Source organism: Castanea sativa, chromosome 6 (assembly GCF_040712315.1).
Source record: "Castanea sativa cultivar Marrone di Chiusa Pesio chromosome 6, ASM4071231v1".
Classification (NCBI taxonomy): Eukaryota; Viridiplantae; Streptophyta; class Magnoliopsida; order Fagales; family Fagaceae; genus Castanea; species Castanea sativa.
Genome location: NC_134018.1, coordinates 50,656,128 through 50,675,831, shown reverse-complemented (window position 1 = coordinate 50,675,831; position 19,704 = coordinate 50,656,128). Strand labels below are relative to the sequence as shown.

Genomic DNA, 19,704 nt, shown 5'->3' with positions numbered 1-19,704 from the left:
TTTTTTCACACTTGAAACACTTGACATTACAATTTGGGACTCGTGGATTGTTGTTCATTATTGTCGCGACTTTCTTGAGCTCCTCCATCTTGAGAGCTCTCTTCATCTTCTCTATCTTCATTATTTCTATTCTTAGAACTTGCATTAAATCTTCTCTTGGGTCAGTCTTTATATTGACCGCTAAAGAGTGCCTCCTCTTCACTCTTTAGTGAGATCCCAGCCATTTGCTTGACCAATGCATCTTGGTCAGCTAGCAAATTTTCCAATTCTACTAATGAAGGTTGGATAAGCCAACCTTGAATGGCAGCTACAAAACTTCTATATACTTGGTACAAGATCTATTTCAGAGATTTCGCGACAGAGAGGCTTTACCTTGGTGAAGCATTACATGATCGTCATATCTCGTTATGCCACTATCATTAGCTTGTTCTTAAGCAATTGTAGCCTCACATCATTCTTCTTTGAAAATAGTGTTGCAAAGGTGTCCCACGCTGCCTTTGGTGTGTCTACACGCCTTATGTGTTCCAGCATCTCTTCTTTGATGCTTGTCTTGATTGAAAACAAAGCCTACCCAGCTTCAATCTTCTACTTTAGCAAAGTTTCAGCATTCTCAGGAGGTGTGGTTTCGCCACCAACCATGATCTCCCACAAATCTTGCCCTGCAAGTAGGATTCCATGCAAATCGACCATGTGTTGTAATTCTGGTTATTGAGCCTTCTAATGCTACTGACAGCTTGGAGGTCCACCATCACAATTTGGTGAAATCTCGCACTACCAAATAAGTTTGGTCCCAGACCATGAGTTTCACAATCCTAGACTGTAAATGAGCAAAATGAACACCTCCAATAATACTGTCTTCGACATCATAAATATGGTCCCTAACCGCCTCGCTCTGATATGAGATTGTTGAACAAGACACTAAATAAAGAGCTTTTATTTAAAATTTGACTCTTTAAATTACAACACTTTACAAGTACTATGCTTTGACTCACTAACACTAGTGCACACATAGCACATTTCTTTCATTGCACACACGACACTTACTAATCAAATACAATTGCACACACTTAACACCTTACTCCTAGACACCTAGCCAGTGGCGGAGCCAGAAACTTTTTGTAGGGGGGCCAAGCTAAATGTAACAAAATTCTTATAGTTTTTTTATTTAAATGGAAGACCCCAAACAAGTAATTTATGTCATAAAAATTAAAAACAAGTCATTTATAAATTATAAACGAGTCATTCAAGTGTTTTTTTTTTGTTTTTTTTTTCTTTTGCAGATAATTTTGATACTTAGAATGGGAAAAGAAAAATTCAAGCTCCAAATATAATAGACACATCAAGAAATGCCAACCAAATAAAACCAAATAAATTTTGAAGCAAAATAATAATACAAAATATAAATACATCACCCAGTGTATACAACACTATATAATAATAATAATAATTATTATTATTATTATTATTATTATTATTATTATTATAAAATTTAAGTTATAAACTCAACCATGCCATTTTTATATATAACATAATAATATATTATAAACAAATACACAAACATCAATTCACCTTCCGCCACATTTTTTAAGTGCTATACAACACATAAAAAGCTACTTTCTTTTTAACCGCACATTCAACCAGTAGATTTACTACATCTTCCCCAAAACATAACTTGCAATAAAAAAGAATGACAGTACATAATAGCAAAATCAAAGAAAGACACTAATGGTTGTCGTTGGAATTAATTATAGAGCAGGAGCAGAAGCCTGGAGCTGAGGAAACGACATTCGTGGATGCAAACAAAATAACTGTACGATACAGATTTGTTTTGTTTTTGTTTTTGTCTTTTACTTTTGGATTTGGAATATGTTAAAAGGAGATTTGGGACTTTGCTAATATTTGGAGAGCTACGGGTTGAGGAATGGGCCAATGGAGATTTTTTTTTTGGTTAGGCTTTTTGTATCAGATTTTTTTTCTTCCTTTGATTTTTTTTTTTATCAATTTAATTTGAATAATAGTACGTTTATAATATTTTCACATTACTTTTATAATATTTTACATTTATTAGATGAATAAATTGGTTTAAAAATATTAGATGCCAATTTTAAATTTTGAGACTGTTCATAATTATAAAATTAGGGTGAATAAATTTACATGTAATTTTAATAATTTATAATTTTTTTTTACTAACTCTAGAGGAGAATTCAAAAAGCTAGGGGGCCATCCCACAACGTGGCTCCGCCCCTGCACCTAGCTGCCACCACTATGACACAACAACTCTCGAGTTTCTTTTCTGCACTTCACACGTCTCATATCCCACTTCACTTCACACACTTTACTTCACCTATCACTTCACTACACATCATTCCACACTTGACACAAATATCGCACCTAGGCACGTGACATCCTATCTATTCTAGTCGGTTAGCCAGCCGACTTTGATATCTTCTAACAGTATTTATTTCCGCACAACCTTCTGATATTCTATAAACACGTGGCTGGAATTAAATTACACAAGGAAACTCTGGAGGATTCCGGATGGAGAGATTAAACAAGTGTGTTCATGTCGATTTCTAACATATTTCACTGGGGATATTTTTAACAATTTTATGAGATAATTGTCATGTGCAATTTTACTTGAGTAAATTCAAATTTGGAATATTAGGAGGGTATTTGATAGAATAATTTAAGATAAAATTTTTGTAGTTTTTTGTAATTATTTAAAATATGTGTGAATAAAAAATGTGTAAAAATATATATAATATTATTTAAAATGTGAAAATATAAGTTTGAGGTGAAAAACACTCTAGTACCTCAACATGGATTCCACTAAGTCAACCTCTAACCTGTTCAGATCCTAGAACAAAGAAAAACATTTTTTATCAATAGTTCCAAAAAATTCACAATACCCTAAATTTCTTCATCTACTTCAATTTCATTTCCATTATTATCTTCTTTGGCTGCCACCGTTGCTGCTAGCATTTCATCAACTTCTCTAATGAGAACGGTTCGGTCTACAACTTGAACAACTCACGTAAGCTAACATAAATAAGGTTTTTTTTTAGCTAAACTTTTGGTTCATTTAAAACCCTTATTTCTATTTTTTAAGTGATCAGAATTAAAACCTTTTATATAAAAGAAAGTATAATTTTTATTCTTAACTAGCATAATTCCAAAAGCAGTGGAAGAATCTATTTTCATCATATAAACAATAAAACAAAAATGATCAAAGGCGTATAGTAAGTGCTGCACAAGACTTGCCAGAAAATGCAGAGAAAGTTTCTCTAAGAAACGAGGAAATGTGGGGTCGGTGGAAGCGAAAGAAACAAAGAATTAGTACCTGATTTCAATTCTCAATTTGCTGTAATCAAATGCTAATCCTTTCTGTTTAGACTTTTAAACCAAAAATCCTTGTCCTTTTTACGCTCCCTTCTATTCCTCTCCAATTATATAACCTCTATACTGCCTCACATTTCTACACCAAAGCCAAACACTCTCTCTCACTCACTTACCAAAGCTTCAGCCTTTTTCATTTTTCTCCTAACCTTTCATATGGCCAGGGAAGTTTCAGCCAAAGACGACCACGACCCAGCTTCAGTACCGATTTTCCATGTTGTGGAGCTATCCCAGTGGTCCTTCTACAGGGCTTTGATAGCTGAGTTTATAGCTACTTTGCTGTTTCTATATGTCACGGTGCTGACTGTGATTGGCTACAAGAGCCATGTTAGTGACGCCTGTGGTGGTCTTGACCATCTTGGGATTGCTTGGGCCTTTGGTGGCATGATTTTCATTCTTGCTTACTGCATTGCTGATATTTCATGTACGTGGGTTTTCATTTCTCTCTTTCTTTCTTACTTATTTTCCCACTTTTGTTAAGGTTTGCTTCCTTTGCTTTCAAAGTTAAACATTACAATTTAGTTTGCATTAAGCTTCAGATAATTAAGGTTGTTTTTGGTTAAATATTTCAGGTGGGTTTTTCTTTCTTTGTTTTCTTACATGGATTTTAGGCTTAGCTATTAGCTAACTTTAAAAGTTGGTTTTGTGCGTAGATGGTCACATTAACCCAGCAGTGACATTCGGGTGCCTATTGGCTCGTCAGGTGTCGCTGATCCGAGCCGTGATGTACATGGTGGCTCAGTGCTTGGGAGCCATCAGTGGTGCCGGGATCGTCAAGGCCTTGCAGAAGGGTTATTACGAAAGGAATGGTGGTGGTGCGAACATGGTCTCTCATGGGTACAGCAAAGGCGCTGGATTGGGCGCCGAGATCATAGGGACCTTTGTGCTTGTGTACACTGTCTTCTCTGCCACTGACCCCAAGAGGAAAGCTAAAGATTCCATTGCTGCGGCATGTACCTTAACATTCTGAGATTCCAGTTCGCTATAAACTTAAAACCATAGAGTTTTTTTCATAGTAAAAGAAAAATTGGAAAGATATATGGACCTACCTAGGATTTTAATTTTTTTTTTTTTTTTTTTTTATAAACACCCCCCCCCCCCCCCCCCCCCCAAACACACACACACACATAAATAAAACAAGGGGTGAAATAAGGAATACACTCACACGCTAACACTAAAATTACATGTATCTAGAATTTTAAGCTAGCGGAGTATAAAGAAAAAAAAAATTCAAATAAGCAACTATATAGTATTGAAAAATTATAAATACTTAAAATCGTTATTTCTAAATACATTTAGCTAGATGTAATTATTTACTAACAAAGACAAAAACAAAACAATTTTTTTTTTTTTTAATACTAGGCTAGTTCGGATTTTTTTTTTTTTGGGTTAAAGTTAGAGCGTTTATAGTGGTGCTAAAAATTTTAATTTTTAATACTTAAAAAATGTATTTTATCTATTTTACCACTTCACTTTAGAACATTATCATCAGGTGTGTCAAATGCCAAATATTTGGCATTTGACACACCAAATACCAATTTTCTATCTTCATGAGATGTTCTATATCTCAAATGTTTTTGAGACATGTTACAGTGCGGTTTCATAAATGAAATGGCACTATAGCATGTTTCATAAATTTTTTTATCATTTCTTTCGTACCTGAGGTATCTCTCATTTCTTCTCTCTCTCTCTCTTTCTCTCAAGATCTTTGCTCGCCGATCTGAAGCATAGCACAATTCCCATCGAGTAACAAGGGTCCCGCGAAGCGATTTTGCCGACAATGACCGATTTGACGATCTCCTCGTCTTCTTCGGTGGAGAGAGCTGAAATCAACAGTTCAGGATGGGGTGGTGTCGGTTGTGGTTGTTGCAGTGGTGTACGACGGGGATCTTGTATGTTGTCGATGAGGAAGTCCAGGCTAAACATTTGCCTCCCTCTCCGACGAAACCCAGGCCGGAGCATCAAGGCAGGCCAATCTCTATGGCAGTGGTTTTTTTTTTTTGGGTTTTGTTGTGATTTGATGGTGGGTTATGGCGGTGGGTGGGCTACTATGGCTGTGATGGGTTGATGTTGGTGGGTTATGGCAATAGGTGTGGGCTAATTTTGGTGGTTTGGTTGATTTTGGATTTTAGCTATGGTGGTCGGTGGTTGTGGGTTGGTTGGTTGATTTTGGGTTTTGGTTATGGTTGTAGATATGGGCTACTATGGGCAGTGGTGGTGGTGTGCTATAGGCAGTGGTGGTGGTGGTGGGCTGTGTAGTATATATTACTGTTTGAAGTTTTTTTTAATGATATTTTAATATTATGTATATATTATTTTAATGCATGGGATTGAAGAATAAAACATGTGATAAATGGTGTATTGTAAAATGATGTGCTAAAATAATAAAGTAGAGTTTTGGTGTGTCAAAATGACATTTTTTATAAAAGAGCTGATGAGAATACTCTTACAATACACTTAATATCAAATGTTATATTTTTGTTATCACTTCATTTAAAATAATATAAACAACTCATTAAAATAATAAAGGAAGAGAAAGAATTTGAGTTTTTTAATTGAATGAAGAAATATAATTTTAATAAAATATTGTATTTTATTTTTAAAAACTTATTACAATTAGCTGGTATTTGTTGTAATTGCAAAAAAATTATTTTTAACTTTTCTAATAACACATGATTTTTTGGTTCTTTGGTGGTAAAATAGTTTTTTTTTTTTTTTTTACTAAAATAAAATCACAATTGTGAATATTCTTATTGTTTTTGTTAAGTTTTTGAGTTAAATAGTTACTATTTAGGTGAAGCTAGCTAGGCTTGTTGAGTAAAAGGGCCTAAAGTGAGCCCAACTACAAAAATATTATATATAATAACTAAAATAAAAAAAATAAAAATTGGACCCAGGTGGGGGTCCGTCCGTCCTTGATTACACACTACCTATTACACATAAAATAACAATTATCAACGAAAAAAAAAAAAAAGTTTGATATCTTATCTTAAGTCAATGGTAAAGAGCAATTAGATAAAATGATCAAATTATATTTAATCTATTAAAATAAAAGATCTGTTTAGTTTGTGCCCTCAGCCTTGGACTATTTCTTAGCCACAAATGATTATGGATTATAGTTATACTATCAATATTATTCTATTAACAAATTGTGTATTGTAATGAATTGAAGGTTTTGGCACCACTTTTCATTGGATTTGCGGTGTTCATGGTTCACTTGGCCACCATCCCAATCACTGGCACTGGCATCAACCCCGCTAGGAGTTTTGGTGCTGCTGTTATCTACAACAAGGCTGAGGCATGGGATGACCATGTTAGTACACTTTCCTTACTTAGACTACTGATTATCTGCATTATTACTAAAGTTGTTTCTTTGTTGTATCATCTCATTATATGCATAGTATATATACAAAAATGATGATCATGAGAAGTTCTAAAAATTTGGAGTTGACTATGGATCCTCTGTTATATGTATCATATCAGTGTCAATATTCATACCCAAAAAAAAAAATGCTGTATCTTAAATACATGTTATTTTCTTTTCCAGTGGATCTTTTGGGTTGGGCCATTCATTGGTGCAACCATTGCAGCTCTCTACCACCAATTCGTGATGAGTGCAGGTGCTGCGTAAGCTCTTGGGCCATTTAAGAGCAACCCCCATGTTTGATTAATAAAGAGCCTTAATTATTTGATTCCTTCTTCATGGTCCTCCAGCTAAATGACATTGGAAGAAGGATTTGATATCTTTTGAAGAATAATGGAGGAGTGTTTATGCTTGTGTATGAATGTTTCTTTGGCTCTCTTAACTTCCCTCTATTCACTTGCCTTTGAATTTACTTGTGAGTTGTTGTTTTCAATATGTCTTTGGCACTTTGTACTCTTTATGATTTAAAGTACGGTTTGAGCAACGCGGTCAAGTGTTCACTTTCTAATGTCTGAAATTGCTCATAGTGCCTAGTGGAAGAATTACATAGAAGTACGTTGAAAAGGCAATCTACTGAAATCTAATCTCAATATATCATCATGAAAAAGATGTAAAATCAGATGACATGAAAATTGAACCCAAAAAAGAAGAAACTCCTGCTTAATATGGCTATTTTAAGTGAAACATGGAGAGCAATTTACATGATAATAACAAAAGGACAGGACATGAGAGCGGTTTAAACATTACATGGTATCTTAGACAGCACTTTTCTTTTTTTTGGTAAACAGACAGCACTTTTCAAATACAATAGATTTGGTGTTGTGGGTCATGTCGGGCTAGGTCATTCATCCCCAGTTCAATCTAAATGTATAATTAAAGTCAAAATTGAAAGAAAATTCAATTAAATTCTAAATTAAATTTTAATTATTGTCTAATTTTGTGTCATAAGTCCTATTTAAGTTTTTTTTTTTTTACTCTGTTCTAGTCTATTAATGTTGTGCAAAATATGAATAGTCTAATATATATATATATATATATATATATATATATATATATATATATATATATATATATATATATAACTTATCAAAAACCCAATAAAAAATCTATATATATATATAATTAATTAAAGTCAAAACTGAAAGAAAATTTAATTAGATTTTAAATTAGATTTCAATTATTATCTAATTTTGTGTCATGCGTCCTATTTAAGTTTTTTTTTTTAATTTGTTCTAGTCTGTTAATGTTGTGCAAAATATGAATAGTCTTTTATATATATATATATATAAATCATCAAAAACCCAATAAAATAAATAGTAAACTCACGTGTATATCCAGAAATAGAAAAAGAAATTAAAGAGAGAAAGGGTAAAACTCATTTATGACTTAAAAAATATGTAACTCTTATACTAAGTATAATTTGAACCCATTTATGTATGTAATTTTTTTTTTTTTAATTGTACCATGCATGTGCATAAGTTATACACTATTTTGCTATAACAAAAGATATCAATGGGCTCAATTCAACATTGCTGTTTAATTACAAGTGCTTCCATCAATAATCAATAAAATGCTTTTCTAGTAATCAGTTCATAAATTTTTTTTTGTGGCTTTAATCTAAAAATATAATTGCATGATTTGGAAAATCAGCATATAAATTAACTTTCCATGTGAGTATTACCCGACTTGTCTGATAGCATTTGTTCTTAGCAAATTTACGAACTAATTTTTTTGTGCCATTTACGTGGCTTCTAATATAGGAGTAATATAAATTTACGATACAATGTTCCCATACTATGCCCATGCACGTGCCATTAGCATCTATCAGTCTCTACCTTCTCTCTCTCTCTTTATTTTCTGAAAGCAAGGTAGCTGTTTTTTCTGCTCTTGCAACAAGAGATTGCAGAAAATGGATATAAAGCTGAAGTAAATTAGGGTGATGTGCTTTTTTGTAGAAGCACATGAAATTAATTTTTCTTTCAAAAAGAAAAATCATTTGGCAAATAACTTTGTGAGCTTTACGCAATAGTGAAACGAATAGTTATTGCACTGATACCTTGAAAACCCCGTAGAACTTTATACAAGGCCGGCCGACTCTAGGCCATTTCCTAGGAACTCCATCTTAAAGCCCCTTAATTGTGAGCGAATAATTCGTTTCATTTGAATAAAAGCATAGTATTCTACGCTCTTACTTATCCCTCAAAAGAACCTCAAAATTGCATACCAATTGAATTCTAATTTGATTAAAAAAAACAATGTGAGTATTCCCAATAATCATTGACAATCAATTTCTCACAACTAGAATTTAAAATTTTTGTAAGAAATCTCACACATGGCAGAGTGTCAAAATCAATCACTCACATAGCACATACCAAACAATCTATGTCTAATGGCATCTTAAAAATTGGAAATTAAATTTTAATTTCCCTCACCATGCATTGCTTTACTCAAGGTAAATAATTAAAACTATAAAAATTAAAAAATTAAAACAAAAATTCATCTCTTTATATATTTGGTTCTTTATATTAAATAAATCTTGCTTTACTCAGTATTAATTCATCTAGTTATATGAATTCATATTTATTTAGGCACATTAAGATTGCTGAGTGATTCTTGTATTAAGTGAAGTTGCAATATTACATTTGATCAATTAGATTATATTTTTATATCCTTTCAAATTTATTTTAATATTTTCATATTATGATTTTATATTTTAAGATGGTGGTTCTTTTATTTGTAAATATTTTTAATTTTGAATGTCTAATTGAAAATACTAATTTGGATATTAAAAAAAATTAAAAATACATAAAAAGTAATTGAATCTTGTGGAAGCAAGAAATTAATAGGTGCATGATTGCTTGCTTAAAAACACAATTAATTTAGATTATGGACTTAAATCAATCCTCAATGGGAAATTTGCACAAGAATCCAAAGACTATCTCACTCTTATAAAAGAATGTAAAAAGGCTCTTATTCATATGATTTTCATTGTTACAATTCTCACTCTGTGTATTTCTTCCCCTTTCATTTGTATTCTCTTCCTTTTTATACACTTCCTCCTCCTTCTTCTTCATCCTTATTTGGTGCTTGATTCTCCTTATTTTCTTCTCTAGCATGTGCCATAGTATGTTGTCTTGATTTGGTTGGGTTGCCTTCTGTCCCATTAGGCTCTTCTTTTCTTAAGGTCATGATGAACAAAGACTTTTTGGGCTTCTTGTTTTATTCTGATAAGTTATCTGTTGTATTAAATGTTATTGTGTCAAGTGAATTGTTGTGGATTTATCTAGAAGGCTTCCTTGAACACTATATGTACCACGATGGATTTATCAGGAAAATCTAGAGGGCTTTCTCGGATGCTATGCTATCTCGATGGGATGTCTTTGGTAGTTTAGATGTCCTTGGATATTGTACGTACCTCGGTGGGATGCCTTTGGTATTTCGTCTATGGGCATTTACCTCGGATGGTTCAAGTGGTCCATTCATGCTTGGACTGAGGGTGGTGGGCCCTCTTTAGTCGATTTCTGGAGTTTGGGATCTTGGGGGTACTTTTGATGATTTCTTGCTTCATCTTTTACCCTTGTTCCGGGGTGTTTGCTTCCATAGTTGGGCTCAATTTCTTTGAATGACACATTTTGGGCCTGTCCCAATCTAAGGTCCAATGTTTACTTGAATTTTTAGTGCCACATCCCTACAAATCCCTATGAGGATCTATTTATTGATAAATTTGTTACAAGAAATATAACAAAAAATAATTTAAATTTCATAAGTTAACAATAAATTCATTAAAAAATTTTATAATAGAATGAAATAATACAATAGAAAAATTACAATGAAAATAATCATAATAATGTTCAAAATGCAACATAACAATTATTGATTATATAGAAATAATAGATTCTTTACCAAATGCATGTATTGCTTACATAATTTTTTTGACAATTATTGTTGTGGTTGTTTTTGTAATATATATATATATATATATATATATATATATATATATATATATATATATATATATATATATATGTGGGGACTAGAAAGACCTAAGTAAGTAGTTGGGCATTGGGCTTTGTTGATGGGCGCTAGTTTGTTTAGACTAAAAAGCCTCCTAGAACCATAACTCGGCCATGAGTCGAGAGTCCGAGGACGAATATCTCCTCGGACAGACCCACGATGACCCTGGAATTCGCCAGAAAGATCAAGGCAGGGTTACGTAAAAACCGTTGGATAAAAGGGGGACTTAGGCGCCCTCCAGACGCAACGATGTGAGAGAAATATCTTATGAAAAGGCTACCACCTCTACATTAAAGACCCTACACCTACCTCCCTGGCCGCATTAATGGGGGAGTGACCCCTGAACAGTAGGATAAAAACTTTCCAACTATTATAAAAAGACTTGAAGAAGGTGGTGAGAGAGGGAGGATGATTTTTTAGGGAGAAGCAGAAAAGAAACTAAGAACTGTAACTTTGGCATAAAAAGAGAAGTAATATAAAAACTGTTCTCGGCTTACGTCCGAAAAGGTTCCCTTGTCATATTTGCTTATCATTTGCAAAGATTGTGGCATTATAGCCTGCTTGTCACGTTTTCAATACCCCTAAACTAGATTGCAAGCCCATACTCTACAAATTTCATTGTTTAAGGTTCATTGGGCCTGAGCCTACGTGCGTTTTTGGGTCTAGGTACAATTGAGCGCTTACAATATATATAATTAATAAAATGTTACTTAAGGTTGATTAGTCATATAATCAATTAAAAATGAGTTCTTAAAATCAAATACAAAAACTTAATTAGTAACTTTGTATTTTAAAGGGCAAAAATAACATATTTTAAATAAACATTTATAACATTTAAAGTTAAATTAATATTACTTATTGCAGCCCTATGAGATGAGAATTGAGAAGTGAGGAGTGCACTAATTATCAATAGTATGAGTACAATGCATAAGCTACAATCGAAAAATTAAAGGGCCACCTGAGCCAAAGCCCAAATTGTCAAGAGAATCTTTTCAATTCTGCCCAAACAAAATATAAACTAAATCATATAGAAAGAGTTTGAAAAGTTTATCTTTAAACTAATTTGAAAAGAAACATTTTCCCTATGAGAATTTACAGATTTTAGGAACTCAATCACTTTTTTCTTTTTTTTTGCCTTTTTTTTTTAGAAACTCAATCACATAGTAGCACTATGTTTCATAATAAAATTGAAAGAAAGGAAAAATTTTAAAAGTTTACTTCTAAATTTTAGTATGTTTTGAAAGGAGGGAGAGGAAAGGGGATTTGGGTATTAATGTATTCAAGTTTCATTGGATTATTTGTTAGTAAGCTTGAATTTAAGGCTATTGATGATTTTTCTTTTTTAGCTAAATTTTTGAAAGCCCAAAAGGTCAAGGTGTTTCGGTTTTGCATACGACTCCACACGACCAAGGCTCACCATCAGGGCCCAATTCTGCATACACGAGGCCCAACTAGCAAATATATTCATATTACACTTGACCCACAACGAGGCCCTAAGTGTTTACCAAAAAAAAAGTTCATATTTGGAATAAATCCAACACCAGTGGAAGGCAACCCAACAAAACTAACGAGTCCTTGGGCTTTTCCTAGGTACACAATCCCATTGGTTTGACTAATGAGGTTAACACTTAACACACACAAGAAATTATTGTATGAGTCGGGTTTATAAGGTACATACTCCACAGACACAATTTGTATGATTTGGAAGGATGGGGTACAGTGCAAATGCACAGCCATATCACAGCATTTTTGGGTGTCAACTTATGATTAGATTTCAACACTGACAAATAACACCACCACCATAACTACTTGCTGAAGAAAAAAAATTAAGTGCACCAATCATAATTTGACACTTGAACATATTGCAAATTTGGTTGTGTTTCTAGATTTACTCGTGCAACAATGACGGACAACTGGCTAATTAAGGTTTATAGTTTTGGTGTGTGTTGCCCCTTACTAAAAATTAAAAAATCAGTTGCACTCAGCTCTTGGTCGGACAAGAAGGTCAAGTTTTCAATTTCGAGGACCTTAGTAGAGCAAGAAGAGATGAGAATGGTTGGGGACTCAAAGTCACCCCAGGAGCGGTTCAACCATTAATTAGGCCATTTAGGTAATGACCTAAGGTCCCAAATTGGAGAAGGCCCCTCTAGAATATATTTATCTATTTGTCTTATAGTATTGCACAAAAATAATAATAAAAAGTAAGTTGTCTTCACTTTTAAAGAAAAAAAAAAAAAAACTTCTATTGGTCGGTATAATGTCTTGTCTATCTTTCTTACAATGTAACAATTTAATTAAGACCCAAAATTTTAATAAATAATTTGTTTTTAAAAAAATATTATACTCTTTTTCAAATATTAAATATTTTATTAACACATTTTACTATGTTTGAGGTAGTTTAAGAGTGTAAAATTTTTTAATCTTTCAAAAATTCTAATCTTCACTTGTCTCTTTGTCAAAATAAATATTATAATTAATAGTTTTCAAGACAAATTCATTATTGAAAACCCATTATTTAATAACTAAGTCCAACATTGCCAAAAGAGACAATGACCATTTAAGCTATGGTATTTATTAATTGTGGGGTGTCCAAGGACCGAGAAGAATAAGAGGTGGGGTATTATGCATGAACCCACCTGTAAAAGTGCATCCGACCCAAGGACTCCGTCTACTCGAGAAGAGAATAGAGAGGTGATGTAGCATCTTATGAGGGCCCGACTGAGAGGAATGGTGCCTAAGGAAAGGACCAGCGCAGTGGGAGGAAGCTTCTGTTGGGGTTTATGCTCTAAAAAATCCAATTTATTGGCATGTCATAAATAATTAAATTGTTTAATTATATGAGGCTATTTATAAATGAACTAATGGGACATTATACATAGTCCATGAGATGCATTATATGTGATTTAGTCACAGAATATGTAAATCACAAGTTCCTTGTAAACTTAAAATGTAGTTCGTAATCGGTGATGAAATTGGGCATTTCATCTGTGAAAACTATAACATATCAATTAAGATGATTTGTCTCGATTATGAAGGTGGAGACTTCTAGTTGATGTGTTGATGTGTCTTAAGAGTTAAGACATATTGAACTGGACCGCTGTAAGATTAATTATTCAATCAACAACTGTCACCTAAATAATTAATCTCACGACTTCTAATTTCATAGACTCTTAATCCTGAGAGGGCAGTGAACCTAATCATAAAATATAGGTTACTTTGATATATCAGAAGTGAGATCTAATATTCACGGTCAAAACCTCAGTATATTAGGTAACCACACGTAGTGTTGAGGGAACGCATATTCTCTAGATAAAATCCATAATCTCTTTTTATAGAAACACGAAATATCCCCTTGAGATAAGTTTAATGAGAACTGGTTATTTAGGGCGCCCACTTTAGTAAGGAGTTACTAAAGCTTATATTTATTGAAATTGAGTTTCAATAAATGTGAATAACTAAAAGATTAAACCGGGTACTCAAGGATAAAATAGTTGTTTAAAAAGTGACAGTTTATTATTGTTCACTATGGATATTTCATGAAGAGGTCAAATGATATTATTAGAGTCTTGGGATATAATTTATTAATAAGTTCTAGAGTGCAATTATATTTATATAGTGGTATTAAATATAATTAATGGTAACTTTGGACTTGTCAAGAGTTGACAGAAAAGCCCAAGGCTCATTGGAGCTAGTGTCTTATTGGTCCCTTTTGATTCCACTCCAAGCCACACACTAAAACTTAATTGGAAAGACCCAATAGGCCAGCTCAGTTAGATAATCAGTTAGTTATAAATGGAGAAACATACAAAAAAAAATTTATAAAAAAAAAAGAAAAAAGAGACATCATTGTGAAATGGTGTGTATGTGTGAGTGAAGCTACTCAATTATTCTCCCTTGGAAACTAATTGAGAGACCACACTTCTTGGGCGTAAAGTGGAATTGGAGTGAAGATTAAAAGTGTTCTCAAGTACTTCTAATATTTTGTTTTGAATTTCACCGCACCAAGATACACTATCTTGTTCTTAAATTCTGAAATTTACATTATGCATGTTATCAATCATGAATGAAATAGATCCATGTTTGTTGCTTCCGCTGTGTGTTTTGTATGAGATACAAAACCAAATTTTTCAACAATTGATATCAAAGCCAGGTTTTCATCTCATGCTTATACAACATGTGATTAAGTTTTAGAATCAAAGAAACCCTTTTCATGCTTTAATGGTGCCGTATTCATGAAGTTTGATATGGCAAAAGGTTGAATCCGTATGTCATAATATAGAATTAATCTATAAGGATTCAATAGACCAATTCCATGTTATGCATCAAGTCAATAATTGTCATTTGCGTGAATTAACTGATTGCACCGCTCGGCTTTAAAAGATCATTTAATTGTAATTGGCTTGATGATCATCTTGTATATGCGGATTCTTTATGGCCAATGATATATATCACTTGGATATAGTCATTAACTATTGAATGTAACCATCCTGTGCATGAATGATGTTTTGCACCTTTTGGATGTTATTGCATCATTTGGATTCTTTTTGCACCGCTTGGCATGGAGTGCATGTTCTTAATGGCTCACCTTGTTTTAGTTTCCTTGAATGTTTGCATTCTTGGAATCCTATAATATATTATTATATATATGGATGCATACATATCAAGATAATGAGACAACATCACAATTATACTTGTTGGTCATCTTGAATGATGAACATGTGTTGTTTTCCATTGAATCTGTATATCATATATATATGGGTCAGACATGATTCGTAATGGCTATGGTTGTTTCTTTCATAAAGTGCGGTGTATTTATTGATATCTGATATGAGACAATTGCATCATGTCCACAGTGTGAACTTTTGTTTCGCACAGTCTGGATATAATTGGCAATTGGGCATAGTTATTGGATGAATATTATGTTATGAATATTGTGAGACCCATGTTACCTACACAACTTGCTATTAATGCTTGTTAGTTTATATTTTTCACTAGACGTACATGTATGATTGAATTGTTTTATATTGAATGATGAACATGTACAAATGTTAGTCTAGGGATATATTTTTATGATCGAACCATATGTTAATGCTAGGATTATGAAATTTATTCCTAATGAGATTAGGATTATGTTTTCAAGATGTCTAGCATTATTAGGGTTCTTGATAATAATCTTGAAAACCTTAAAGTTTGATCTGTAAATCTTCGTTGATAAAATCAAAAGTGTTTTTGATGGAAAAACAATGAAGATGCCAAAAACGGTTACCTGAAAATTCTGGAAAAATTCAGTTTTGCGAGTTTCGATCGATCGAGAATTCCTTTCGATCGATCGAATGTACTTTTCGATTGATCAAAGAGGAATCAAGAACCGATCAAGTTAGGCAAAAAATCTATGATGAAATTCTTGATTGTTTCGATCAATTGAGAATTCCTTTCGATCGATCGAATGTACTTTTTGATTGATCGAACAGGAATCAAGAATCAATCAAACGAGGTAGAACCTTTGTGATGAATTTCTTCATTTTTTGATTGATCGAATAATAGGTTCGACTGATCGAAGGCACTAAATTTTGAATTTTCACTTATTTTTGACTAAGTGTTAATACTTTGATAAAAAAGCAAAGCTATGTGATTAATTTTATAGTCCTTAAAAGTTAAGGACATTTATTAATCATTTTCTAACTAAAAGACCTAATGAGATCAAAAATCTTAGTTAAATGGAACTCTTAGTCCTAAATTGTTTTATGCTTAAGAGTCCTTAATTTATTTTTATTAGAGGTTTTTAATGAGATTAAAATTCTAATTAAAGTTATATAGTTTCTAATGAGATTAGAATACTTTGTCTAGTAAATTAAGGATATAGTTCTTTATAACTAATTTTTGATCCATTAGGGTTTAAGGAATCCTAAATAGTTTAGGACTTCCATTTTAGTTAGTGATTCTAATGAGATTAGAGTCTTCAATAAGTGCGAGGTTATTAGTTGTGATGAAATCACAATATTTTAAGAAAAACCCAAATAACCAGTGGAAGTGCTAAAATGACCCTTTTGTTAAGTTTATTGTAATGTGAATAGATACCTTGTCTTGACTTCGAGTCTTGCATTCCAAACAGAGGGTATTTATTTCACTGATTACATGATTAAACTTCTTTGTGATTGCGCGAATGTTCATTATGCTATTGTGACATGACTTAGTAACATCACATTGAATTTAAAAAAATTAAACACATTTGATGTGTAGGGTTAAAATTGTGATAAAATCACAATGATTTCAAGACAATCCACTTGTTTTAAAATTTCTAGTGGGAGAGAGATACAAGGGTTGGATCTCACGGCCTCCATTATCGGTTTAAAGTAGTGTGAACAAGCACCTCATCTTCGCGTACATGCCTCACGATCTCAAAGGAGGGTATTTTGTTTCATGGTACTACAAGTTTAAACACTATAAAAGGATATGAAATGTGGCTACACATGATTCTAAATAATGGTGTACACTAGACTAAGTGTAAACATTTGATGTGGCATCACATTGAATTTAAAAAAATTAAACACATTTGATGTGTAGGGTTAAAATTGTGATAAAATCACAATGATTTCAAGACAATCCACTTGTTTTAAAATTTCTAGTGGGAGAGAGATACAAGGGTTGGATCTCACGGCCTCTATTATCGGTTTAAAGTAGTGTGAACAAGCACCTCGTCTTGGTGCATATGTCTCGCGATCTCAAAGGAGGGTATTTATTTTATAGTACTACAAGATTGAACTTATCCGTTTAAAGTAGTGTGAACAAGCACCTCATCTTCGCGTATATGTCTCGCGATCCCAAAGGAAGGTATTTTGTTTCATAGTACTACAAGTTTAAACACTATAAAGGGAGATGAAATATGGCTACACATGTTTCTAGATAAAGGTGAACTAAGTGTAATGTTAATCTCCCAAATGAGATATGTCATTATTACTTAGAGGCTAAAGGAAAAGTGGCAAATTATTTTTGTTTGGTAAGAGTTACCATGATAGCATTAATAATGAAAATATTTCTTGCTTGATCATAGCAATTGGTATAACTCGAAACCGAGGAATATTAATTGCGGGATTGGGTTGTCGTTACACCTAATATAATATGGTTTTAGGGTTTCATATTATATGGTTATGGTTGCAAAATATAATGTCCTGGTATTTAAGTTCATAGTCTCAAAATAAAGTTGTCATAAATTTTTGTTCTCTAACTACTATTTTAATAGAATCACGTTAACTAAGAAATAATTTTGGATATGGTGCTTAAAAGAGCTGAAGTACATATTTATGTTTTGATTCAGTATTGTCATAATTTCCTATACATGATGTATTTATGGAAGATAGCTTATGATGTGATCATAGTCTCTATAGAAATGCTAAAACGTTACATTGGCTTCTATCTCAATTGTACTAAAGCATGAAATACAAGAGTTAGTACTAGATTTAGACTTTATATTAAGTCTAAATGAAATGTTTAGTATGAATCATATCGAGTACTAAGAAAGGCTGAAGGAGTTCCAATTTTATATCATTTTATGAAAATGTTTTATAATTTTAAAATGAATTGGAATTCTTGGATGTAGAGATTAAATGTTAATCTCATTTGGATATGATCCACAAGTCCTTGTTAGAATCATTTGATCAATTTGGATTGTTTTGAAAATAAATAAATTCCTTTTACATTATCTGAATTGATAAGTGATTTCTGTACAACAAAAGACATCCTAAAAGCTAAGGCTAGGATCAATATGATTTAATTCAAATTCTTATCCTAAACCGAAAGGTAAAGGTGATAAGAATAGGAATTATAATACCAAACAGTTGGACATGCTAGTTGCCCTAGTAGTTGCCAAAAGGAAATTAGACTTAAAAGTATGACCAAAAGGAAAGTGTTTCCGTTTTGGTAAAGCTAAGCATTGCCTATGATTGTCTTTTAGATGGAAGTTTACATGTTTTACTTTTTAAAGAGTAAGTTTCATCCTTTGGTATTGTATATTTTGACACTTATGTCTAGATCTTATTAATCTAAATGATATTAAAGATTGGTGAAAGATGGGTTTTTAGAACCATTATTTTGTTATATTCTTAGTCTATGAATTCTATTTAGAGGATAATATGATCTAGAGCTCCTTTTCATAAAGGAATAAAGTTACAATGACTTCTTTAAGTCAGTGCATACATAAAGGAGGAATAAGACTCTTTTAAAGGTAGATTGTTTTAGAAGAAAAATGTCAGAATTCGTTATAAGACAACTATAAAATACATTTAAAAATGAGATGGTTGTATTAGATACACCACGAGACATTATTCTATAGATAATTATTACGCCTGTACAATATCGTAGTGGAAGGATTATCAAATAAATTCATACTTTTGGGATAAACTTTTGAAGTCATTCCACAAGGGTATGAATTTGATCATCGGTCCTACGTAAAGGCAATAGATGATATGAATATGAATTACTGGATCAAGGTTATGTGAATAGAATTAGATTCTATTTAAATTCTAGAACTTGTAGAGGCGCCTAGCGGCATTAAGCCTATTATTTTCAAATAGGTCTACAAGAAAATGAGATTAATAAATTTGAAGGTGCAAACCTTCAAAGTCAAGACTAGTGGCTAAAAGATTTATTCAGAAAGAAATGGTTCGACTATGAAAAGATTTTTTCCCTAATAGTCAAGTTTGACTCTATCTAGATTCTCTTATTCATTATATTTCATTTGGACGAGATATGACAATGGATATCAAGAAAGCTTCTTTTAGTAGCAATCTTGAGGAAGACATCTATATGATGTAACTAGACTTGATCATAGCAAAGAACCAATTGTGTTTAGTATGCAGGTTGCTTAAAGTTCA

At 32.4% G+C, this 19,704-nt stretch overlaps 1 protein-coding gene across 1 annotated transcript; it reads left to right on the top strand.

Moving 5' to 3' along the window:
- Nucleotides 1-3,449: 3,449 nt before the first annotated feature.
- Nucleotides 3,450-7,328, top strand: LOC142638174 (putative aquaporin PIP2-6). The gene is made up of 4 exons (XM_075812186.1): nt 3,450-3,820; nt 4,050-4,345; nt 6,569-6,709; nt 6,944-7,328. Exons 1-4 carry the CDS (start codon nt 3,553-3,555, stop codon nt 7,025-7,027), a joined length of 789 nt encoding a protein of 262 aa, XP_075668301.1. The 5' UTR covers nt 3,450-3,552; the 3' UTR covers nt 7,028-7,328.
- The last annotated feature ends 12,376 nt before the right edge of the window (nt 7,329-19,704 follow it).